This window comes from Passer domesticus, chromosome 10 (genome assembly GCF_036417665.1).
Source record: "Passer domesticus isolate bPasDom1 chromosome 10, bPasDom1.hap1, whole genome shotgun sequence".
Taxonomy (NCBI): Eukaryota; Metazoa; Chordata; class Aves; order Passeriformes; family Passeridae; genus Passer; species Passer domesticus.
In genome coordinates this window covers 7,741,213-7,765,652 of record NC_087483.1, presented here as the reverse complement: position 1 = coordinate 7,765,652, position 24,440 = coordinate 7,741,213, and the positions used below count along the sequence as shown (strand labels likewise).

At 49.0% G+C, this 24,440-nt stretch overlaps 1 protein-coding gene and 2 long non-coding RNA genes across 3 annotated transcripts; 1 reads left to right on the top strand and 2 right to left on the bottom strand.

The window, feature by feature from the left end:
* Positions 1-847: 847 nt before the first annotated feature.
* Positions 848-4,540, bottom strand: LOC135309404 (uncharacterized). The gene is made up of 2 exons (XR_010369674.1): positions 4,170-4,540; positions 848-1,175 (listed from the first exon to the last, which is right to left on the bottom strand). It is a non-coding gene; the product is annotated as an uncharacterized LOC135309404 (long non-coding RNA).
* Positions 4,541-4,632: 92 nt separating this feature from the next.
* ATIC (5-aminoimidazole-4-carboxamide ribonucleotide formyltransferase/IMP cyclohydrolase) lies at positions 4,633-24,353 on the top strand. Its single transcript, XM_064433588.1, has 16 exons — positions 4,633-4,760; positions 5,162-5,288; positions 6,426-6,502; positions 7,468-7,534; positions 9,829-9,917; positions 11,487-11,638; positions 11,760-11,916; positions 13,086-13,211; positions 13,291-13,398; positions 14,647-14,732; positions 15,840-15,929; positions 16,906-17,034; positions 17,885-17,977; positions 22,422-22,604; positions 23,430-23,585; positions 24,045-24,353. Exons 1-16 carry the CDS (start codon positions 4,739-4,741, stop codon positions 24,162-24,164), a joined length of 1,782 nt encoding a protein of 593 aa, XP_064289658.1. The 5' UTR covers positions 4,633-4,738; the 3' UTR covers positions 24,165-24,353.
* Positions 19,722-21,060, bottom strand: LOC135308537 (uncharacterized). The gene is made up of 3 exons (XR_010368944.1): positions 20,504-21,060; positions 20,181-20,259; positions 19,722-20,084 (listed from the first exon to the last, which is right to left on the bottom strand). It is a non-coding gene; the product is annotated as an uncharacterized LOC135308537 (long non-coding RNA).
* Positions 24,354-24,440: the final 87 nt, after the last annotated feature.

Sequence of the window (24,440 nt, the reverse complement as noted above, 5' to 3'; positions counted from 1 at the left end):
ATGCCAGCAGAAAACCAGCTCCATTTTAGCTGTCCTAGCGCGCTCTAGTGGGAGCCGCTTCCCTGCACATTTGGCAGCATCCCGGCAGGATCCCGGCGGGATCAGGCAGGACAGATCTCCCGGCAGGACAGCTCTCCCGGCAGGACAGCTCTCCCAGCAGCAGCCCTCTCACCCAGGGACACAAACACTGGTGTCCAAAGAGCTGGGAGCAAAGGGAGACACCGATGAATCCGTGATTTCGATTTCCCAGAGAAGCTGTGGCTGCATCCCTGGATGCAAGCCCAGGTTGGACGGGGCTTGGAGCAGCCTGAGATAGTGGAAGGTGTCCCTGCCCATGGCAGGGGGTGGAATGAGATAAGTTTGAGGTCCCTTCCAACCCAAACCATTCTGGGATTCCATGGTGCTGTGAAAAGGTAAAGCAGCCTGTTATTTGTGGATAAAGTTATTTCTTTGCATTTACGGCAAAAATACCCGAACAAAATATTTCTCCTCTTTTCTTTCCTCCTCTTTTCTTTTCTCTTTCTTCCTTTCACCCAAACAGCCTGACAAGGCAAGGAACCTCAAAGTGGATGGGATTTTTTTTATACTGCAAACCCCATATTTGCAATTGCAAACAGACCTGTCCACCCACAGCCTGTGTGTGGGGTTCAGATCACAGAGAAGGCACTGAGTTGCCAACAAGAGAAACTATTTCATATTTTTTTGGTATTATTTTTCCTTGTATGCTTGGACAGGAACCAGCCCCTGGGAGGAAAGGAATGGGAGCGTTCAGAAAATAAATCGTCCTTCAGTTTATGCACCTTTGGGTCTCATTCATAACCCAGAGCATTAGGAGAAGAACTCAGGCTGAAATCTGCAATATTTATTCTATTACAAGGAAATTGGTTCTTTTGCAGGAAAGGCATTAGGCATTGATATCACAGGTTTGGGAAATGCGACCGCTGGTGTTGGCGAGTGAAGAGGGGATGTGACCTTCACACCCCAGGTCAAGTTGAACGTGCGGAGCTCTTTGGTGTGTCTGAGCTTCAGCTGAAGGCTCACTGTCACCTCAGCAGCTCCGTGGGACCCTGAGCAGGGATTTACAGCGACAGCCAGCAGCCGGCACAGCACGGATGTGATTTAACTGGGACCTCCGAGAGCACAGTAAAACAAAAGCTGCTCCGAGCTGATAAGGGCTGAAAAAGAAACTCAGAATGCATCAGGGCTCTTGAGCCTCTCTGTTATTGTGGAACACTCCTGGCCAGCCTGCTCATCAGCTCAGTGCTGAAGCTACCCCAGAGTTACCTCACAGCGAGTGGCACGGGCAGTGTGATGCAGCTCTTGAACAAGGTTCAACACGGCAATACTTAGCAGCTCTCTTTCTCCTGGAATACACCAAGGAGAAAACCAAGAAGGAGAAACCAAGAAGATTTTACCCTGAAGTTCTCATGAACCCTGAGAGCAAAAGGCAGACAAACCAAAAGCCTGCATACAGCAGCAACCCTGGAGAAGCAGCCTGGATTCATTGTACTCCCACCTCTACTGCTGTGCAGCATCTGAGACAGGGCACTTGAAGCCTCCAGGAGCCTTTAGCAGTAAGCAATACCATAACACTCAGTAAGGGGCATAAAGAAGTGCTTGCAAGACTGGAGAAACTGAGGCCCAGTGCCTGGAAAACAGCATCCTCAAGGGAGACAGCAGATATCAGAACAATATACTTCCTTGCTTCCCACTTAAATAACTGCCAGGGAAGAAAAGAGGAGTTTGAGTAGGACAGAGGTGTATTTGTCTTACATCGTGCTGAATACCACAACCTGTGCCTGAGGGCAACACAGAGCACAGCACAGGCTAGGGGTGGTTGAGGAAAGGCGTGGGGAGGGATGTAAATTAAAGCAGGGCCTGCTTAAGGAAGCTAAGCTTGGTAGGATGGGGAATTTCAAAGCTGAGGACTGTGTTCATACAGGCAGAGATGCCCACAATAACATGTTTTTCCAAAGCAGCCTTGTGATGGTGAGACACCTTTCCTGGGCTAAGACAGACCCAGATCAGAGCACTGGTGTAATGCTCACCACCCATGACACTTCATCTCTGAAGCCCCAAACCAGGCCAGGCACAGAAATCCACTTTGAATGGACTCCTACTTTTTGGCTGGGTGTTCCTTGTCCACTGGCAGGCCCAGCCCACCCTCTGCTAGCCCACAGGCAGCTGCAGGCAGCTGGAGAATCTTACCTTGTTTGCTTCCTACCCTAACAAATTAATCAACGGCCAAAGTGACCTGTTTTTCTACACCCTTCTTGGTCTGCTACATGAAAACAATAGAAAACAGACTCACAACAGAGACTCAGAGCCAAGTTAAAAAGCACCATTTGCTCCCTACAGCTTAAAGAGAAGGGAATCTAGGGTATTGTCCTAACACCAGCAACAGCATCCCTTTTGTATGCCTCTATTCAGCTTCAAGCTCTTTTTACTTCTCCTTATTAACACAGCAGAGCACAGTGTTTATCAAGCCTGCTTTTTCTTTCTTGGATGTAGGCCCTAGTATGATTTAGAAATAACCTTAATGTGGTATTTGTAATTCTAGCATTTACCTCTTCCCATTATTTCCAATATGATGTTTCTGCATTCTTGGCTCAGGACGAGCTTCTGAAATGCTTTAAAACACCAGGAAAAAGCTCCAATGAGACCTCATTCCTATTGAATAAATGATGGGACATGAGCAGAGCACAGGGTATTTGAATATCCTTTAAACATCACCAAAACCAATTAAAATTGAGCTCTATAAAGCAAAACTAAACCTCTGGGAAGGCAGACTGTCTGATTTCCCTGCAAAGCCATCCCCAAATCAGGACATATCAATCACATCCAAATCCAGACACTCCTTTAGCACACAGCAGAACAACCCTTCTTGGATGCAGAATCACAGAATGCTTTGGGTTGGAAGGGACCTTAAAGCTCATCCAGTTCCAACCCCCTGCCATGGCGGGGACACTTTCCACTATCCCAGGCTGCTCCAAGCCCCATCCAACCTGGCCTTGGGCACTTCCAGGGATCCAGGGGCAGCCACAGCTTCTCTGGGCACCCTGTGCCCGTGCAAAGAGAAAATTGTGCTGGGACAGGGATTAAGCTCAAACCACCCCCTGCCACTCCTGCACAAACAGAAACCTCACCTCAGGTGCCAAGGGACAATGAACTGCTGGACAGACAACAGAGCCAACGCCATTATTGACCCTGATAACGTCCCTCCCACTGTTTGTCTGAAGGCAGCAGCGTCCCTGTCCTTGTACACAGGCTGACAGGGCCACCAGGCACCCTGCTGGAACACACAGTCACTCCAAAGTTGGACAAAAACGCAGTGCTCTGTCAAATTGTTCATTTGCCCATACATCCATCATCACCAAATCAGCTGTACTCTGTGCACAACTTTTATTCTCTCCAAAGTGTGTATGTTCATAATGATAGTGCTCACGTACCACTTAACAGCATATTTTCATTTGGCCCCAGCCACCTTCTGAGCAGGAATTTATTGCTGCTTGTCACTAGCTGCCACTGAGAGTAATACACACACAGAGTTTATTCAGTATGTTTGGTATTTCTGGCTTACTCTTCCTCACACAGACAATCCTGCCCAAGCCCAGAGACTCACAAATCACAACAGCCAAGTGTCTGGGCCTTCCAGCTGCACTTTTCCTTGCACTGCCCACCTTTTTGCCTGCAAGAGCTAAAAACTTCCATTTATTCCTTCTCTTGTAAAGCGAGTGGAGAGCCTAACGCAGCCTGAGTGCTCTGGGAGCTGCAGGTGTAAACGAACCCCTGTGTGGCCCATGAAAACGTGACAGAAGTATGCAGGGGTGCCTGCCGGTGCTGACATAATTGCTGATTCAATATTACCAGGTGGGGCCAGGGCTTGTGCTGCAAATTAACTGCAGAGCTCTCCTGTGCAGTCCCAGAGCTGCAGCTGAACCCTGCTGGGGTGCACAGGGGCACAGCAGAGGTTTTAACCAGTCAAAGCCAACATCTTCAGTCAGTGTTACCTGTGAACCACAGGCTAGCAGGAAAACAAACAAAGCACTTTCATAAGGAGTATCAGGAAATTTGGAGGCCCACAGAGGGGAAAAAAGCTCCCCTTAAGGAGACAAATAAAAAACAAACAAAGAAAAGCATAATTTTGCTACTTGCAAATGATTTTTTACCTCAGACTTCATAAATGAGCGTTTTGCCTGTGTGGAAGCTCTGCGAGAGGACTTTCCACAGGTGAAACTCCTGTCAGTACTCCTGGAAAAAAATGAATGGTCCTTACTGCACCACCTTCCGCTGTGAGGAGGTTTTGCCTCACCCGCACCTCACTTTTCACCTGTGTGCCAGGCTGGGCTTCCCACCACCGAACACTCTGTATGTGCGTGTGTGTGTGTGCACATACATGTACCTCTGTGCGGTACACACAGCAATGCACACAGATTTACGAGTGTATGTGTATGTGTGTGTCTCTTGTCGTGCACACCCGCCCCGAGCAGCAGGAACACCCGCTCGCCCACACAACACCACGGGGCATCTTCACCTTCCGGGGCACCCTCACCGTGCCAGGACACGCGTGTGTCCCACAAAACACGTGCCCGCCACCCGACCCCGCCGCCTGCCTCCATTCCCCGCCCCGCCCGGGCCGCCCCCTCCGCCTCCCGCCCCCGTGCGCCCAAATCCCGCCGGGCCGCCGCCGCTCGTCCTTTCCCGGCCTCCGCGCCCTCCTGCACGCACCGACGGCGCCATGGCCGCGCGGCAGCAGCTCGGTCGGTAACGCGGGGCGGGCGGGTGTCCCTGAGGGCTGGGCAGGGCCCCGCCATGGCCGCCGGCGCGGCTGGGCAGGGCGGCCCCGGAAGGCGCCTCAGCGGCGGCTCCCGCGCGGGGCCGAGGGCGGGCGGGCGCTGTGCGTGTCCCTCGATCCCGGGGCACGGCTCGGCCGGCGGGAGGGCGCTGAGGCGATCGGGCTCGCGCCCTGAGGCCGTGGCCTCGCATGAGGGGCGGCTTCCCCTGAGGAGAGCCGCGGGGCTCTGGTGCTGCTGCCCTTCCCCTCCCCGGGCACCTGGCACGGCATGAGCTGCTAAACTACGCAACTTATAAAAGCTTAATCCTGTTGTTTTCTGAGTTCCGCCGTTACAACTCAAACACTCGTGCTCTTCCCGCCCGCCAGCTTTACTCAGCGTCTCTGACAAGACCAACCTGGTGGAGTTTGCGAAGAGCCTGAATGCGCTTGGCCTGGGTTTGATTGCCTCCGGAGGAACGGCCAAGTCCCTGAGGGATGCTGGCTTGCCGGTCAGGTACACACACTCCCCTGTACATCACCGCCAGAAATGCTCTCTCGGGCCCTGAGGTTGCTTACATTGTTTTCTCTGTGAACAAAAATGAGTGAAAGCTGGTGTGAAAGAAGTGTTCCCTTCAAAAACAACAACAAAAATAGAAAAGCTTGCCCCAAAGCAAACTTCAGAACCATTTTGTCTACGGGTCTGTTGGCTGAGGCTGAGGAGTGTTACTGTGAGGAGCTTTTTGTTTGGATTCCTTGTCTGCCTCGAGCCAGCTTTTTTTCCACGGGACAGTCTCTTACCTTGATGTTCTTAATCTGCCCTGAGTGCTGCTCCTCACAGCCAGGTGAAAGCTGATCTTTTTGCCTGGTCCTGGGACAGCATGGATGTGTCAGGAACATGTTAAAGCTCACTGGAGTTCACTGGTCACAAATAATTTTCCCAGCACAATCACTTAATGCAGATATGGAGCCCTTTAAGTGTTATGTATCCACTGTTGGAAAAAGGTCACATACAATCACTGGCTGTTTTAGCCCGTGATTCTGGGGAAATTTGTTCTGGTTTCTTCCATGCTGTGATTAAAAAAAAGCAGCTCTGGCCAAATAAGAATGGGTTTCAGTGCAGTGATGAAAAAAAGTCAAGTATTTGGCAGGAGAGGTGGCTGACTGTGTTTGTGCTCCCTGTGAACGCAGTGGTTGGCCCCTGGGACACATCAGCACGAATCTGCATCACCTCCAGAGCTCGCTGTTACCCAGCCCTTGGTTGTGTCTCTGACTTATTTCCTTGGCTGTGCTGTCAGTGAAGCCTGCAGCAAAGGATGCTGACATTTCCCCTTCCCTCATTATTGTTATTACCACCCTAAACAGTCACAAGGAGTGAAACTAAGCTGGGAGGGAGAGCACCCCCACATGGCCTTCCATTTTCTCTGCAAACCATTTTGGCTTGGGGTTTGCTTGTCTGGGTTATTCCAGTGTATTCAAGCTGTGCTACTTAGTTAGGTGTGACCCATGAACTCTATTTCCATCCATGGGAGATGCAGTTGTTGCCCCTTTGGCATAGGGAGGTTTTGTAGTGAAATCTGTACATTTTCTTTGCTTTTGGTCATTTAACCTCCAGATAAAGTCAGTATGGCACGTGTGTTTTCTTCTTGGGCAGAGATGTCTCGGACCTGACAGGCTTCCCTGAGATGCTGGGCGGGCGTGTGAAAACCCTTCATCCTGCCGTCCATGCTGGTATGTTTCTGCTGATACACCTTTCACTCTCAGGGAGGGTGGGAAGGAGGAGTTGACAGATGCCTTTTGTGTGGAAGACCTGAGTAATGAGAACAGATTTGCTCCGGGAGCAGAAGGAGAGGTGAAAAGCCACGGGGTGGAGAAGGGCAGGGTGGCTGAATTACCTCCTTGTTGCAATGCTGGCACCTCTGCAGCCAGCAGAGCTCTCTCCCTGGGGCTATAAGTGACAGAGCTTCTCTGTAAATGCCTCTGCAGAGTCAGCTGCACAGAGTTTAGCCCGTGGGTGGGTCTGGAGTGCAGCACAAGGAACGCAGCAGCGTGGGCTTTAGGGGTGATTGCTGCATGCTCTGATGTTCTCTGACTCCCCTTCAGTAGCGAGGGTCTCTGATGTCTGGTCTGCCTGCACATTAATGCATCTGCTCTTTCATCTCCTCTTGCTGGGCTTGAGGTACCTCAAGTGGAGCCTGTTGCCCATCGTACATGAGGGCTGGAGACAATCTCCCCTGACCCTGAACACAGGAGTGTGCTGCTCCTCACACTGTGCCAGCCTGTCACCCTCATGTTTCTCTGAGTTCCTAGACCCCACCTGCACTGCTCATCCTCTCTTGCTTCCCTTGTCTCATAGGGCAGGCACCCTTTTTCTCTCCTCCAAAGTCCTTGATGATGGTTTCTGTTTTTAAGGGTAGCAACTGAGTGCTTAGAAAGTGCATTGTTGAGGTTGCTGGTCAGTATTTGGAGTACTCTGGGATTTAGCATTCCACCTGTTAGCATGGAATTTGAACAGCCAAAGACTGTAAACTGTAATAAAGGAGCAAGGTCTGAGGGTGCTGTCTGAACTAAAATGAAAAAAAATTAAGATAGAAGGGCTCAGGACAAAAGCACAGTGTGAAGGGAGATGTTGAATTAAAAATCTGGTAATGATTTAATTCTTTTTTTAATGAAGTTGCACTGTTTTTTGCAACTAGGCATCTTGGCTCGCAATATTCCAGAGGATAATGCTGATATGAAGAAACAGGATTTCAGCCTTGTAAGGTAAATGTTGGGGGATGTGATGCAATCCATCAGTAATCAAAAACCAACAGCAGAGCTCAGTCAACACCAAGGAAGGGGAGCAGTAGGAATTGTAACCTCTGCACACCAGCAGATCTGCAGTCTCCTTTCTTTGCCCTGGCAGGACATACTGTGTATTTAAAAATAAAATTTTCTAAAGGAGCCTCTTCTCCACTTGTAGTAAGAGAAAGCTGAAACAAGAAAGTGATGTTGTGGTTTCCACAGGGAGCTCAGAGGTCTGAATTTCTGCTGGTTCCCTGGGAAATTTGACACGTTACACTCAGTCAGCGTAGGGCCACGTTACACGTGTTGCAGAGTTGAGTTCAGTACTTTTGAAGCTGGCTCATCTTCCCTCAGGTTGGTTCCACGTGTCTGATCAGATGGCAATTCCCGATTTTGAAATGCTTGCTTAGTAAATATACCCTTTGATATTTGCATAATGTTTACTGAGTTTCAACACATAAATAAAGAATAGACACGGAAAATGGGTCAGGAACGCTGCGTTTGTTCAGACAGAAAACACACAGATAAGAGACAGAAAACTTAAACTTTGAGAGCCGTCGTGGGAGCAAGTGAGCTGCATCCAGAAGCTGAAGTAACAAGCTTTGTGCACTATGTACCAAAGTGTAGGGTTTTTTCAGTTTTGTTAGAATGTGTTTACTTAGTTCAATCACACAGAGCAGTTAGGGGCTGTGTGTAACTAACTGGTGTTAGCATCCAGCTACTGCTTGTGAATAACCACTTGTACATCAGGGAGTAGCTCCTGGTTCAGAAGCAAATGGCTGAGCTGGACATAGCAAATTGTAGGTGTAGCCAGGGTGGGAGGTGCAGTGTGACTGTGGGCCAGAATGCATCTGGAGTTTTAAAATTACTTTTAGAAATTGATGGATGGATTTCTGGGCTGAATTTGAAAACCTGAAATTTAAAACCGCAGGAATCCTCTTAGATGGCTCAGCAGTGGTGGCTCTTCAGAGCATGCTGCATATTAAAGCAGGCTCTGCTGAATTGCAGGGGGAATAATGTGCCCTTACATCAGTGACTTATGGTGCACTTGCATCCAGACTGGTAATTTGGATTCAGGTTCTCTTGCAAAAAGCAGAAGTAGCTGATCCTCAGCAGGACTGCCTTTGCATAGTTGCATAAAATTTGCATATCCAAGTCAGTGAAGGAAAGCCTGATATTGATGGTGTTGGTTTGCACAGGTAAAAGCATTAGCAGTGTTAAAGTCCACAGGTTCCTGAGGGTTTGCAGCAGGTTAGGAGCATGAATGGATCAGGGGGAAGGGGGCATCAGAAACACAAGGGACAATGAAAGACATTGTAGGAAATTGAGAGACACGGGGGGTTCTGAAAGCCATCCTGGAAGCTTATTATCCCTTCTGCTGGAGTTCACAGGGAGTGGGAACAAAGGAATCTTGTAAGGTGGACACAAGGGAACTCATCACAGCAGTTCTGTGCCACACTGAGCGTGCCTTGGAGTTTGACACCTTCATGTACTCAGATCAAGAGAGTAAATTAATTCTCTTGGATTAAAAACCCTGTTCGTGAAGGTCAGAACAAATATTTCCTTTCACTGCACTTCCTGTGGCTCTGGTAGGATGGGACAGACAAGTTATTACATCATGCTTGCTGGAATACAGACAGGCTTCTAGATCAGATGGAAAAACTAATTCCAGTAAGGTCCAGTCTTAGCTTGAGAGGGAAAAGTCGATTTTCTCCCCTGCTTTCATGTGCTACAGAAGCTTTATGGCATTTGGGCTGCACACTCGTGTTTCATATATTGTTGGTATTTTAAAAGTCCACAAGGTGACATATAGGTCATTTTCTGCTCTTGGAAAAGTTGTGGAAAACTAGATTAGTTGGATTTTGTTTGCAATGGACCTTTCTTGGGTGCTTACTCTCTTTTGAGAACTGGTGGATGCCCATTTTCAGTATTGCTGAGAGCCCATTTTGAAGCCTTTGAAATGGCTTAAGCTGTGCATCAAAATCACTAAACACTTATATTTAGGCACTTGCATTTAAAAAAGCTCCTCCTTCAATTTGGTTGCTGTAAACTGTGATTCTGACATTGTTTGATACACAGAGTTCAGTTGAATGTTATAATGCACTGTACCATCACTTGCCCTTGGGCTGAGCACCACTCTTGGCCACAGCATTTTATGCTGGTCCCTGGTCTAAGAGACAAGACCATAAAATCACTGGTGATTGTGCTTGCCAAGCCCAGTTTGGCACTTTTATTTCTTGCTGAGTAACCCAGTTTCTCCCCTCAATTCTCAGAGTTGTAGTGTGCAACCTGTACCCCTTTGTGAAGACCGTGTCTTCTCCTGGTGTGACTGTACAGGATGCAGTGGAAAAGATTGATATTGGTAAGTTGAAGGGAAAGTAAATCTGCTTTCCAGACAGACTATGCTTCTGAACTCTGAGTGGTCTCAGCTCTTCTCTTTTTGTTTGGTGTTCTTTGCACACCTGTAAAGGAAGTCTGCTCAGGAGCTGCAAGGAGCAGGCTGAAGGCATAGTTGGGTAAGCCTCGTTGCTTTTGAGCAATTAAAGTGTCCATAACAGGCTGGCAAGGCATGCTGCATGGGGGGCAAGTCATGCACTGCCCTAAAGGAGCCTGGGAGCTGTGCTAGGAAAGGCCAGCTGGACCATGCTTCCTGCTGGAACATGGAGAGCACACTAAACCTCTTTTGCAGCATGACAGTGTAATAGAAATTTTAAAAGACATGAGCTTTGGAGAGCAGAGCCGAGCCACTGGAAGTGCTCTGAGGATGAGTGAGAACTTCTCTGCAGGAGGCCATTAGAAGGGAAGGGGTTGGTCTGAATGTGTGGGAGAATACTCAGGAGCTGAGGTGGGAAGCATGGACTCCTGCTTTGGACATCAGCATGTTTGCTCCTGCTGCTGGTTATTAACCCCAAAGGCTTGCTGTGCCTTCACTGCAGCATCTCTGCTTGGCAGCCTGTGAACAGCACAGGCACAGTTCTGTGCCACGTGCTTGGAGTGGGATTGGATTTTCTTGCAGTAGTTTAGTCCAAATGATGCCCAGCAGAGCTCTCTATTAAATGTTTTATGGGGTAATACTTGCTCTGCATGAAGCAATGCCAACCTCTACTTTTCCTTTGCAGCAGCCTACTATCTTGTATGATTTAAAGAGTTGCAATAGCAGTGCAGTCAGACTGAAGGGAGAAGTGTGGCATTTTATCTCACACAGAGGACCTGGGCAAGAGTCATTATTATTTGCAGAGACATTTGGGAACCTCTGTTGTGTGGCAGCATGAAAGCAAATCTTTCTGCAGACCCAGTGTGCAGAGGATGGTGGTTAAACCATGTGTGGGGACAGCCATCTTCTTTGGGATGTGGCTGTGCTGTCAGAAGACATTCTTGCCCCTTCAGTGTCTTAGGTTGGAAATTTCAAACCAAGACACCCAGTTGCTCATCACATCCTGTTCCCTTGCCCCTGCAGCTCTGCCTGGGTCTGCCAAGCCCAGTCAGTGTGCACTTTCACCAGCAGATTGAGTCAAAGCCACCAGCCTTGAGCATTTTGAAGAGCACTCTCACCCCTCTCTGTGCTGGAGATGGGGGACACATTCATCTGGCACAAAGGAGTGATGGTGCTCGTCCCCTCCTGGCTTCATCTGTGCCCTCTGATGCTGCTGTGTCCAGGAGGGAAGCACTCCCTGCTCCTGGTGGTGCTGTGTCCAGGAGGGAAGCACTCCATGTCCCCTGATGGTGCTGTGTCCAGGAGGGAAGTGCTCCATGCCCCCTGATAGTGCTGTGTCCAGGAGGGAAGCACTCCCTGCTCCTGGTGGTGCTGTGTCCAGGAGGGAAGCACTCCATGTCCCCTGATGGTGCTGTGTCCAGGAGGGAAGTGCTCCATGCCCCCTGATAGTGCTGTGTCCAGGAGGGAAGCGCTCCATGCCGTGCCCCTCTCTTGCAGGGGGAGTGGCCTTGCTGAGGGCAGCTGCCAAGAACCACGCCCGTGTGACAGTGCTGTGTGACCCTGCAGACTACGCTGCAGTAGCTAAAGAGATGGCAGCCTCAAGGGACAAAGACACTGCCATGGAAACCCGGCGGCTGCTGGCACTCAAGGTTGGTCACGTTCAGGGCTGGGCAAGGCTCGTGTAGAAAGAGGTTCTTTACCCCTTTAAACACCAAATCCTCTGTACGGTGATGTTTCTAAGTTGACAGGTGTCCCCTGTTGTGTCCCCAGGCCTTCACCCACACTGCTCAGTACGATGCAGCCATCTCTGACTACTTCAGGAAGGAGTACAGCAAGGGAGTGTCGCAGCTGCCCCTGAGGTACGGCATGAACCCTCACCAGAGTCCTGCGCAGCTCTACACCACGAGCCCCAAACTGCCCCTGACAGGTGAGGCCTCAGCTCTGCTGGCCTGGAGGGAGCTCTGGGATAGCTGGGAGTGGAGGTGCTTGGGCATGTCTTTGAAAGAGCATCTTGTTCCTTAGTCCAGGGGATGGACAGCTGCTTTGTTGCTGAGAGGCACTAACTTTGCAGTTAAAAGTTGAGCTGTATGAGACAGGAAAGCTGCATTGTTGAGCCCCACAAGATCAATTGCAACTCCATATTCTCTGTTTCTGTAAGATTGTGTGTCCAAGGTGCTTTGAACAGATTTATGTAGTGTACTTTCTGCATGACAGATCCTGATTTTGCAAAGGAAAACCTCATCATCTTTTTAAGATGCTTTCCTACTTGCAAGTTTCTTTGTTTAGTATCTTCGCCCTTTTTTTTGTGTCAGTTTACTCTGCCTAGAAACCTAGCTGTTTTTCTCTAGGTTTAAATTGGTGTGGTTCTTTTTTTTGTCTTTCTTTCTTTGATGAATTTGAGCAGGGGGGTTATTACCTTGGGTTTGTAGAATGTTGCATCTGCTGATGTTGGCAGCAGGAAGGGATACTAATTCCACTTGAAAATTTGGGACAGGTCTGGTGTATCTCTGTGGTGTTTTACAAGGGTGTGCCACTTGCCACAGCATGGTTGTAGTGAGGGAAAACCCTGTTTTGGAGGGAAAGTCTGGCCACTCTTGTTCTTGAGACTGCTTTCAATGTGTGTGGGCATTGTCCTGCTGAATAAGCAGTGGAGCTTTGTGTTGCAGCATTTTCCCCATTTCAGTTCTGGGACCTCTTAGGAAGCTTTTCCATTCCTGCACTGGAGGTTGATTTGCTTGCAAGTCTGCCTGCCAGTATGGCAGCAGAGCAACACTATGCTCATTCCTCCTGAATCTGGATTATTGTTGAAATGATCTTTTGTCCTCCAGTCTCCTGAAACACTCACAGTGCTGCCATGTCAGTACAAGCAGTTCTTTCAGGGCCAGAGCAAAACGTTTTGAGAGCAGACATGTAAGTGGCCTTTCCTCTTGGTGTGGGTTTCTGGGCACTCCACCAGTTGCTGAGGAGCCAGGGTCATTGAACAAGAAGAATTTGGAGTGATTTGAGTGCTCTCTGGGGAAATCCTTTGTGCTGGCTCTCCAGGCTCTGGGGAGAGGGCTTTGCCTGCCTTCACGTGTCCCTGTGCTGTGTTTGCAGTGGTGAATGGCTCCCCCGGGTTCATCAACCTCTGCGATGCCCTCAATGCCTGGCAGCTGGTGAAGGAGCTCAGGCAGGCGCTGGGCATTCCGGCCGCAGCCTCCTTCAAGCACGTCAGTCCCGCAGGTAGGCTGGGCCCTGCTCCTCCCCGGCTCTGGGGGCAGGCCCGGGCAGCTGGAGTGCCCTGGCTCGTGTTTCCCACTAGGTGCTGCTGTTGGAGTGCCGCTCAGCGAGGAGGAGGCCCAAGTGTGCATGGTGCACGATCTGCACAAGACCCTGACGCCCTTGGCCTCTGCCTACGCCCGGAGCAGAGGTGAGGGCTGCAAATAACCACAGCAAAGAGCTGAGCTCGGGGCTCAGCACCTGAGCAGCATCCTCAGCTCTTGCCCTGCTCTTCCCTGTGCACCACACTCCTCCTTCAGAAGGGTTTTCTCCATAAGGATCTTCCTGATTGTCTGTCAGAAGTTGCTTTCCAAGAGAGCAGCCCTTGCATATGGTTCCAAAGAGCTAAAATTAGTTTAGTTTGGGTTCTGTTCCTTGGTGAATATAGAAGACCTGTAAGATGATATATTTTTAAATTTAAATTTGTACACACACACACACACACACACACACACACACACATACACACACATATATATGGGGCTTTGACTAAAGGATCTGGATAAACAGCAGTGCTGGTAGCACACTCAGCATTGGCTGCTCAGGAATATTTAACTGGAGTAGATATGTTTCTGTCTGGTATTTGATGGGTTTTTTTAAAATGCTTTTGTACTGCAGAGCTCACCAAAAAAAAGCTAAAAAGGTAAACAAAACCAGCTTCCTCTGCTTAGCTGAGATACTTTGCTATGTCTCTCATTTTCCATGGCATTCTTAGAAAATCTGCAGAGATTACAAAAAACAAGGCAGACTTGATAAGGAGCATGTTGGCTTGGGTTCATTTTTCACAGACCACCCCTGAATGTTGCTCTCACAAAACCATTGCATGATTGCTAGAAAAATAAACCCTTAGAATGGCAGAGACAGAAGAATTGACCTTCTTGAGTAGTGCAGCATTTGTGATGGGAATTGATTTCACCTTAGCTATGCCATTAAATAGAAAATACTTATTTTAAAACAAAAGCAGAAAAAATTTGCCACATTTCTGGATCTGCTTTCTTGCAGGAAAAGCCAGGTGGGAGCATAGCCATCTAAAAGCTTTCCTCTTTTTCCAACTGTCTCCCATCTAATATCTTTCTGTGTGATCCTTGCCTCTCCTTGTCCTCCTGCCACCAAGGGTACAGCTGGGCTGCTTGCAGTGCTGGAGGTAGTCATTACAGAGTTAGAGCTTTGACAGAGGCAGTGAAGAAGGAAGAATATCTGAACTGTGGGAATGTTTAAAGGTCCATGTGTTTGAGGTAGGATTTTTCATCCTTGTTGCTTTTATGGCCTCTTTTTTGTTATTTTTTTTCTGTGGGATTAAATTCTTAGCTCTCACAGCAATTGACTGGACTGTAGGAGTGGAGGGTGTTCTTTGTCTGATGCTGAAGTTTGACAGGTGAGTAAAATCAGGATTTTTCAGGTGCTGATCGGATGTCCTCTTTTGGTGACTTCATTGCCCTGTCTGATGTCTGTGACGTGGCTACTGCCAAGATCATCTCCAGAGAGGTCAGTGACAGCAGCACATCATTCCAGGGTGTCAAGGAGAATCATTTCAGATGCAGCCATTGGTTTGTAACAGCCTTTTTGTTGGAAACTGACCCGTTTTACCAAGAGGATTTTTTTATGGGCTGTTTGTGTCATCCTGTTATCTGGAGTGCAGAATTTACACCAGTCTTTAGATACTTCTTTTTTCCTACCAATTATCACCTGGCTGTGTGCTGGAGCCTGTGAAACAGCAGAGCTGGAAATGCTGCTTTCCACAAGATGATTGCAAACCTCAGGAAAGGAGCCCTGGTTAGGCTGTCACAAATGTCTGGTTGAGCAGCTGTCATGGCAGAAAAGGAGGACTGCATTGCTGATGGCCAGCCCCTTGCCCAAGGCAGGGATTTGGAAATAGGTTGCTACCTGCCACTTCCCAGGCTGTGCTTTTTCCATAGAATCACAGAATCTTTTAGGTTTGGAGCAGCCTGCTCTAGTGGGACGTGTCCTTGTCCACAGCAGGAGGATGGAGTGAGGTGGCCTTTTCCAAACCAAACCATTCTGTGATTTTATGATGCCAAGCAAATGGAAGAGCGTATTTACCTGGTTTGTGAGGGCAACTTTTGGTACAGTGCTGCTGAAAATGAGAAAAACCTCACCCACACTGTAAGGCACAAATGTGGAAGTTGTGTATTGCTTCTGGCACTGATGAATGTAAATTCTCAGTTTCCATGCTCTTAACAGCTCCTTTTCCAGGGTTTTTGCCTCCTCAGGAGTGTCACTGTTGCAATAAGGATGTTTTGGATTTTAAGCCACGTTTACTGTTAGGGCTGAGAAGTGGGGATGTCATGGTCAAGCTGTTTCCCCCTGGAGGAGGATATTAGTTATTAGTTCCATTCTGAGTAGAGGGATGTGGGATGCTTTTTACTAACTTCTGCCAGGAGCTCACAATGCTCTGCTGGTTTTTGTTTCCAGGACTGAAACCCATACTGTAACAGTGCTTTTGCTGTTGTAGGATACAGACAGACCCCAAGAGAAGTATGTTTTCAGTGCAGGAAATGCCTGGTGCAGCTTTCAGGCTTAGCCCCCGTTTCATTTTTCTCCTGTGGAAGCTGAAATCTCTCTGTGTTGCAGGTGTCTGATGGTGTGGTGGCTCCTGGCTATGAGGAAGAAGCTCTCAAAATCCTTTCCAAAAAGAAGAACGGTGCTTACTGTGTCCTGCAGGTTTGTACCCCTGCTCCAGTCAGGGGTGGAGCTGGAGGCACAGACACTTGGGACCTTCACACACTGCAGCCAGCATGCTTGTCAAGCAGTATTCATATTCTGTGGTCAAGCCAGTGTCAGGGTGCCTTCCTAGTTCCTGCAGTGATTGTTGGGACTCTGAAATCACCCAGTTTTGGTGAACATGACTCAGGGATCACAGATTGCTGTCAAGTCCTATTTCTGCTGCCTGTGAGAGACAAATGAGCAGAGAACATCACTGTAGCATCACAAAAAGAAAATCCAAGGCTTAGCTGAAGTTGCAATTGTAGTGTAGCTGCCAGGGGAGCTGGAGAAAGATGGCTCAGGAGCTCCAGGCAAGAAGGAATGAAATTGCAGACAGTCTTGGCAGCTGATTACCTCCTGGAATTCAATTAACTTCGCACGGATGAGGTCACGTTGGTGAAGCCTGTGTCTTCAGGGCTGAATGCAGAGCAGTGCTAAGGAAGATTGGTCTGAAACATTTTAGTGGATTAGGAAAACCACATAAAGCATGTGTACACTCCTATTTAGAGCTGGTCACCTTAGTCTGGGTTGTTTCCTGTCTGAAACCTCAGCTAGGGCTCCCAGAATTCTGAGTAAGGCCATGCATGGGTGGACCTGAGTGCAGTGTCACAGTTCCAGTTAACCTGATCCCTGGGTTAAATTAATTGTGTAAATTAATTTACACAATTGTGTAAATTAATTGTGCTTCCAGCTGGGATGGGGATGTTGCCTTCTGATGGAGAGTGCAGCTCTGGAAAGAATCACATTCACTGTCCTTGAATGGCACAGAGGGCTGGGAGGTGTAGCTGGAGGCATGTAGGAAGCAGCTCCAAATATTCCTGCCTTTCTCTGGAAGGCTCTGTGTGTGTGTGCATGTTTGTCCCCTCTGTGTGGAAGCTGTGATACTGTAGGTTCTGGTGTGAAGGTGCCTTACTGGGCTGTCTTTGGCTGTCAGATGGATCCCCAGTACGAGCCCGATGACCTGGAGGTGCGCACCCTCTACGGCCTGAACCTGATGCAGAAGAGGAACAACGCGGTCATCGACCGCTCGCTGTTCAAGAACATTGTCACCAAGAACAAAAACGTGAGTGTGGGAGAGGGCTGAGCTTAAAGGCACCTGGAGTGAATGAGCTGCTGTGCCTTCAGCAGGGGATTTACCACTGGGCAATTTCAAGAGCTCCTAAAGGATTTTAATAGGGTTTAACTGGCTCTTAATAAACTTTCTGGACCTAATATACTTGAGTAAATCAAGGTAGCTTTCCTTTGTTTTGATTCCTTGGATAAATAAGAGGAGCTGGACCTTTCCCATTATCTCAGACTACCACAATATTTGTAAATACTCTTTGTAAACAGGAAGCTGCCATGTGCAATTTTTTATGGTGAGACAGCTGTATCCTAAGGATCCATCACATCTCCTGACTCATTGTTTACCTCACCCTTTTGTGTGCATGGTGTTGTATAAACTCTGGCCTGGCTGCAATTGCTCAGCAATTAGAGCCCACATCACCAGAAAGTTTTCAGTGATTTCTTTGTCTCTGTTTTTTTTTAATGAGAATGAGATCAGACATTAATGAGCACACAATTAGTCATGGGCTCAGAAGCAAGTTCAGACATTGAGGTAATAAAAATAGTTTTCCTAAATTAGGAATGGAACTTAAAAATAATACAGATTTTGGGAGCTGTTCTAATTGTTGTGGTCCTGCTTTTTGCCTGTGAGCACCTCTGCTGGCAGGGAATGCAGAGGAGTTTTCAGGCTGAAGGCCAGTGATGGAACCCCCTGAGACTGAGTCTTACCCCTGCGAGTTGGGAGATCAGCTGCCAAACCAATCATTTATGGGCTTTAATCTGAACAGAATTGGCTGGTAATTGGCCAAGCTGCCTTGTTTTCCCTGTGTGTGGCCCAGGGTGGTGCTGACAGTGGTGCTCTGTTGCAGCTGCCCGAGGCTGCGGTGCGGGACCTGATCGTGGCCAGCATCGCTGTCAAGTACACCCAGTCCAACTCGGTCTGCTACGCCAAGGATGGCCAGGTAGGGAGCTGCAGCAGGGCTCCCCCAGCCCCTGCTCACAGCCCTGGAGAACCCTCCAGCACCTGGGGAGCTGCTGAGCAGGGCCAGAGGAGCTGCCCTTCAGTTGCTTCTCAAGGTGCTGCTTCAAAACCTTGCTGTTTTTTCGTGGTCATGGCAGGGCTGGCTCTTTCGTTGGTGGGGTTGGAAAAGTTCTTATGGGCTTCTGCACTGTGGCCTTGAGTCATTTCTTGCTAACTACTGTGTTCTTTCACATATTTTTCTCAGGGTGTGTTGTAGTCAGTGTAGAGCCTTAGGAAATTCCATTTGGGTTCTGACTGTCCAAATGCTTCTTTGTTTTCACTTTTTCCTTAGAAAGATTAGATATGCTTTCTTTTTTCACTCCTCTGGGGTAATAGAATCTTCTGTTTTCCCTGACTGTACTTTTTTAAAAAGCTGGTGATGGATGTTGGAATTTATAGGGGCGTTATAAAATGTGTAATTTGGATTATGAATCATATGGTCACACAGAGGTTTTGGGCCAGAAAGGACCTTAAAGCCCATCTCATTCCACTCCCTGCCATGGACACCTTCCACTATCCCAAGTTGCTCCAAGCCCTGTCCAGCCTGGCCTGGAACAATTCCAGAGATGGGGCAGCCACAACTTCTCTGGTGGTCTCACCACCCTCACAGGGAAGAATTTCGTTCTAACACCTAACCTAAACTTCCCCTCTTTCAGTTTGAATCTTGAATTTTAAAAAAGTCCATTCTTTCAAAGTTGTCACCAGGTGCTCAGCCTAAATAATTTCTCTAAAAGTTGATGTAAATATACTGAAAGTTTTGTTGTTGCCCAGCAGATCATCTTGTAATGGTGCTGTTTAGCTGGCTCTTTGGTCTCCATGGAAGTTTTTCAGTAGGCCTGGATTGCTTAAAAAAATACAGAAGGAAAATACACAGAATGTTTTTGAGCTTTAGTGCATCATAAATCAGCAAAATGGATCAGAGTGAATCCTACAGGTAGAGACTGAGCTGCAGTGCTCTCCATTGGCACTGATGTGTTTGTCAGGTTGTTGGTACAGCCTGAAGAGGCTGCAGTGCTGTCTCACAGGACTTCCTGGGGTTGTGTGCTCTGTGGTTCCTCAGGTGATGTCTCTGGAGATCCAGCATTTGTCTTTTATTCTGCTTTATCTTGGGTGTTGTTTTTAAATGATTTTCTGCACTCAGCAGTGTTAGATCCCATAGCCCCAGAACAAAGGTGTCCCTGTCTTTGCTCCTTTCTCCTCATCACAGCAGCAATTTCCACTCTCCTCAGTGCTTTTGCAGGTCTGGGCTGAGCGTGGTGCTGCAGATGTTTCCAGTGTGTGTGGTAATGGATGTACCACATGGAAGGGAGGGGCAGGAGGGAGCAGCCTGGGCAGGCAGGGACTCAGCTGGCTGGGCTGCACAGGGGCTTGCAGATTTCATGTGGAAAGCACCTTCCACAGTGCTGCTCTTCATCTGCTCCTCCAGGGTCTCACCTGGACTGGGTTACATCAGCCAAGCCTGGCAAGTCCAGCTTGCTTCCCAGGAGTTATTTCAGCCTCCCTAAGAAATAGGGATGCCTGGGGAATCTCTGCTGTATGAGACATCAGCCCTTCCAGCAAGGTAGCTGTGTTAGTGCATCCAGGAAGGTGTGGAGTGGGAAGCATTCTGGACCTGAGTGTCACTTCATTTGCAGGAAGCCAGCTGCCACTAATTGCAATAAACACTTCCACTTGTTCTGGCTGACTTTCAGCTTGTACCACGTTGATTTACACTTGCTTTAATGGCACCATCATGTTTTAAATTAGCAATTTAAAATTATTCTTTCTTTATTCTCTGTACAGTACCATAAAGCAAAGCTGTTAATTTACCTTATGCTTTTCCAGTGACTTCCCTGTTTTGTTTGTCTTCCCAATGGTCAAGTCCTTTATTAGATTTTTATATTTCCAAGTGTCTTTAGGGTTTTTTTTGTTTTCATTCATTATCCAGGGTAAATCTGAGTAAACCCAGACCACTCTGGATCATTTTGCAAGAATCCTTTGGGCATTATCCATCTCATCCACTCTGTGCTGTTGCACAGCATTCCAGCCATGGAGTGTGTTTGACTCTCCTGTGAATCAAAGTGTTCTTAGTCAAGTAATTCTTAATTTTCACCCAATCTTTTTTCTATTAAGTGATAGGTTTTTATTTTTTTTTTTCTACTCACCCTGTGCTGCTGTCTCCTTTCACTGCTCACACTTAATAGGCTCTGCTTAAGCACTTTTGGATTCCCAGGAGATGAGGCTCTGAAAGAAACATAATTAATTTTTCTGTAGGAAAGGGGGGAATGGCTCCTTTGTGGAGGATTTTGAAGGTTTGGCTCTGTTTTTGTTGGGGGGGAAGGGCACCATGTGGGGCAGGGAGTGATGAGGTGTAGGAAGAAGGATTTTATCAAGTGAAAAAGGCAGGGAATAGGTGCAGGCCAGTGTGAGGGGAGATGCAGGTATAAGTCTAGAAGGTGTGTTATTAAGCAGAAAAGCTAAAACCTACTGATTTCTCTTCTTTAGACCAGAAATTCCAGGCTGGATTGAGGAAAATCTTCCCCAGCAGTGTTCCATCAAAACCTGTGCTTTGAAAAAAAAAGGCAAAACAATGGCTTGAAGCAGTGTTACAGATAAAGCTCTGCAGATGTGGGGATGCTTGGGAAGAATTTACAGGCTGCATCACTTTGATCAGCTGAAGTGCAAAGTCCCTGCCATTTAGGAGTTGTTGAATGCAAGCCAAAATTTAGTTACTCGTCTCTTGACAAAATTTAGGTCACAAAAAAGTGAAATACTTTGGGTGGTCCACAGAGGAAAGGAAAAGGCTCTTTAGAAAGGTTCTTGGATGCTGACAGGCAGCAGAGCACCCTATTCCATCACAGGAGTGCCAGGCCACAGCTCACAGGGACATGATGAAAACTGAGACACCATTCTGGCTGGGAGAGGACACAGGACACCCCAACATTAGAAACTTGGGGATGTTTCATGGTATTTTGGCCCCAGCTAGCAGCAGTCAGTCTGGGGTACTCTCCAACACCTGCATCCCCAGCTGAAATGCCTGCCTTAGCCTAGTCCCACTGTGAAGGGCTGGGTGGCAGTTCCTGTGTGCTGTGGGACACAGGCAGCCCTCTCCTTGGTGCAGGGAGGGAGGACAAACCTCTGTGGAAGTGGTAACACACCAGTGTGCAGCTGCTGTCCAGCTCCTGTGGGTCCAGGGTCCCTTGGAAGTGTAAGTGGGTGGGTTGAGGGCAGAGGTTGGACATCAGCAGTGTTTGTCAGGGGCAAGGTGCCACTGAACTGTAAGAAACTGTGTCTGTCCAGTGTTTGTGGTACCACCAATATCCCTGTGGGTTTATTACACACTGGTGACTTCAGTTGTGGCTGAGCAGATTATATCTGATAGCAGCCCAGGCTTCCCAAGCCTTTCATTTGCTCCTTGGGGGAACAGGATCCAGCAGGATGTTTTATGGTTCTGGTAAGAGGTGAAGTCACTGTGTCCTGATGAATGGGAAGACAAATGAGTCATTCTTTGAGGGCAGCCTGCTACTTATGGCTTTACCATCTGTCCCAGTCTGAGCTGGGAACTCTGAGGCTCTGGCCAGCACCTCAGGCCTCAGCACTGTGTCCCTGGAGAACAGTCTGGAGACAGTTCAGCTGTGGCTGAGCAGGAAATGATGGGAGAGACTCGTTTCCTGTCAGATCTCCAGACTGGAATGGCAGGAGTGGGAAGTGGGACCCACAGGATGGACAAAAGTTACCAGCCCAGGTCTGACATCCCTGGTGGCTGGGTCTGGCTGCAACAGCTGAGCCAGTGCTGTGCTTTCATAGCAGCTTCCTTGACATGAAACCACTGTGTGGATTTTGCTCATCTGTTAGAGATCAAGCACAAGTGCTGCTAAACAGGGTTAGCAGCAGCTATTTCAAAAAGCCTGGATTCTGGCAGGTGGCAGCATAGGAGATGTGTGGTAGCTGCAGGGCCTTGACAATCCATGGATGTCACAGTGCCACTGACCAGCATTCCTGAGTGAGCAGAGGGTTTACTTCCTTATCAGCCTTGCCAGACAAACTGCTCTCAGCTGATGTGGTTAAGCTCTGTGCCTGACCCAGCACAGAGATGGTGGGGTTTGGGTGCCCTGGGCACTCTGACTGAAGTGCCCCTTTCCAGAAGAGGCAGGAAGCCATAATTGTGTCCCTCTCCTGAGGTTAAGGCTTTGACTGGTGGCTGGGGCTGTGTTATTTAGGAGGGTGAAAGAACACCAGTGTTTGAGCGTGACTGTCAGCTCCAAAGAGCTAGCAGTGCAGACAGCAGCAATTTACAGCATCAGGCCTGCAGGCATTCCCTGCTCATCACCTACACCTTCGGGTGAGGAGCAGCTCGCCTGGGGGAGGTGTGTGTGCTGCAGCTCTGATCCCCGTGTGCTCTGCAGGTGATCGGCATCGGCGCGGGGCAGCAGTCGCGCATCCACTGCACGCGCCTGGCCGGGGACAAGGCCAACAGCTGGTGGCTGCGGCACCACCCGCGCGTGCTGGCCATGCGCTTCAAGGCGGGCGTCAAGAGGGCCGAGGTCTCCAACGCCATCGACCAGTACGTCACCGGCACCATCGGGGAGGTGAGCGCTCGGCACGGCTCCTGCCACACCAGCTCTCTGTGCCTGTTACACCCGGGGTGTGTTGGAATGGGTGACTCCAGAGCTGGGACATCCCGGTGATGGTGATCCACCCCCCAAGGTCATCTGCTGGCCAAGTGTCCTGATTTGTCCCTCCCCTACTGCAGCCACAGCCCCGGGAGCTGGAGCCTGCCCTGTGCCTCGGTGAGCAGCTTGGCTTCAGCTGCTGGCTCTTCCCAGCAGTGAGGATGGGTTAAAGCTCCAGCTGGTGTTCCAGTTCTCCCTGCCCTGTCAGTGGCTCATCACACAGAGCTGTTTGTGTGGCACTTTGGATTCTCATCCAAAATTCTGACCTTCCCGTTACAGGCCATAGTGAGACAACAAAATAGTATCTCCTTTTTAAGTATCAAAAGCCAAGAGCTGGATTAGGAACCTTGTGAATCACCTTGTGACAGTTGCTTGTTTAAAGGGGTAAGAACTGGATCAGTTGCTGTTTCAGAAGGTGAATCATAAACTGAGCTGCTGTTAAGTCATTTACCAGATGCCTGCTGGCATTCATGGAGCAGCACACTGCAGGCAGAGCATCTTGGAATTCAGGAGGGAGAGAAGGAATCCCTCAGGTCCTGTGGTGAGGAGAGGGAAGGAGTTAAAAGGATGCAGAAAGAGCTGATGGTGGTGATGTGTTTTAAGCCCTCTGGTATGAAGTTCCCAGCAGCAGAGTCATGGAGCAGAAATCCCGGGATTGGAGGGAGGCCATCACTCATCCCCCTGGCAGGGAACTGGGGGAGCTGTGTGCTCTGGGGCTGAGCTGCCTTCTCGTGCCTGCAGGATGAGGACCTGGTGAAGTGGCAGGCCATGTTTGAAGAGGTGCCCAAGCAGCTGACAGAAGCAGAGAAGAAGCAGTGGATTGCCAAGCTGTCTGCTGTGTCCCTCAGCTCCGACGCCTTCTTCCCTTTTAGGGATAACGTCGACAGAGCCAAGCGGGTAAGGCCATGGCAGGCCAGGAGGCTGGGGTGGCTCCAGGAGGCTGGGGGGGCTCCTGGGGAATGGATGTGCAGCCCAAGCTTGTCCTTTTTATTCTGTGTGCACTGCTGAGCAAAATCCCTGCACTAGGATAGCAGATCCTGGGAAGGATGTTCCTGGTGGTTACAGCTCTCACATGGACAGTAATTATCCAGTCATTGCTCATTTTGTTGATTTGGGATGAACAGAGGATTAAGTTTATTAAACCATTTAGGAGTATCAAGCCAAGGGCTGTTGCTTCCAAAGGAACCATTTTAGGGTTATTTCTGAGCAGCAGAGAGAACTCCCTGCTCCCTTAAAGAGCATCTTTGGGACTGGAAGCCTTTGTTCAGTGGGACGTGGATGAAAAGCTGGGACTGCCAGCTCCTTCTGAGGGGGGTTTTGGGTTTCCATCCTCTGATCCTTGCCCTGTCTGTGCAGAGTGGGGTGCAGTTCATCGCCGCCCCGTCGGGCTCGGCTGCCGACGACGTCGTGATCGAGGCCTGCAACGAGCTGGGGATCACCCTCATCCACACCAACCTCCGTCTGTTCCACCACTGAGCCCTCTGGGCACGGCCTCACCAGCAGCCAGATGTCACTGGTGTAACTGGGAGGCCCTGCAGCCTGTGCTTAGCAAGAGTTGGTCACTCTGGGAAGAGCCTTTCCCCGTGTTCAGGGAGAGGGAAGAGGTACAAGCTGGCTTCCAGTGTAGAAAAGCAGTCTCTTTTGCAAATAAACATACAGTTCTTAGCTACCTGCTGTCTGTGTGGTCCCTGTCACCCAAATTCTGTGTCCTCAGGAAAAAGGGTTATTTTTGGGGTAGGTTTTATGGTCCAG

What these genes read in the sequence shown, in the direction of transcription:
- ATIC (XM_064433588.1), top strand. Translation starts at nt 4,739, where the DNA reads ATGGCCGCGCGGCAGCAGCTCG. An exon ending in CAAGCACGTCAGTCCCGCAG is followed by an intron (nt 13,212 to 13,290) that starts GTAGGCTGGGCC and finishes GTTTCCCACTAG; the next exon opens with GTGCTGCTGTTGGAGTGCCG. An exon ending in GCTACGCCAAGGATGGCCAG is followed by an intron (nt 17,978 to 22,421) that starts GTAGGGAGCTGC and finishes TGTGCTCTGCAG; the next exon opens with GTGATCGGCATCGGCGCGGG.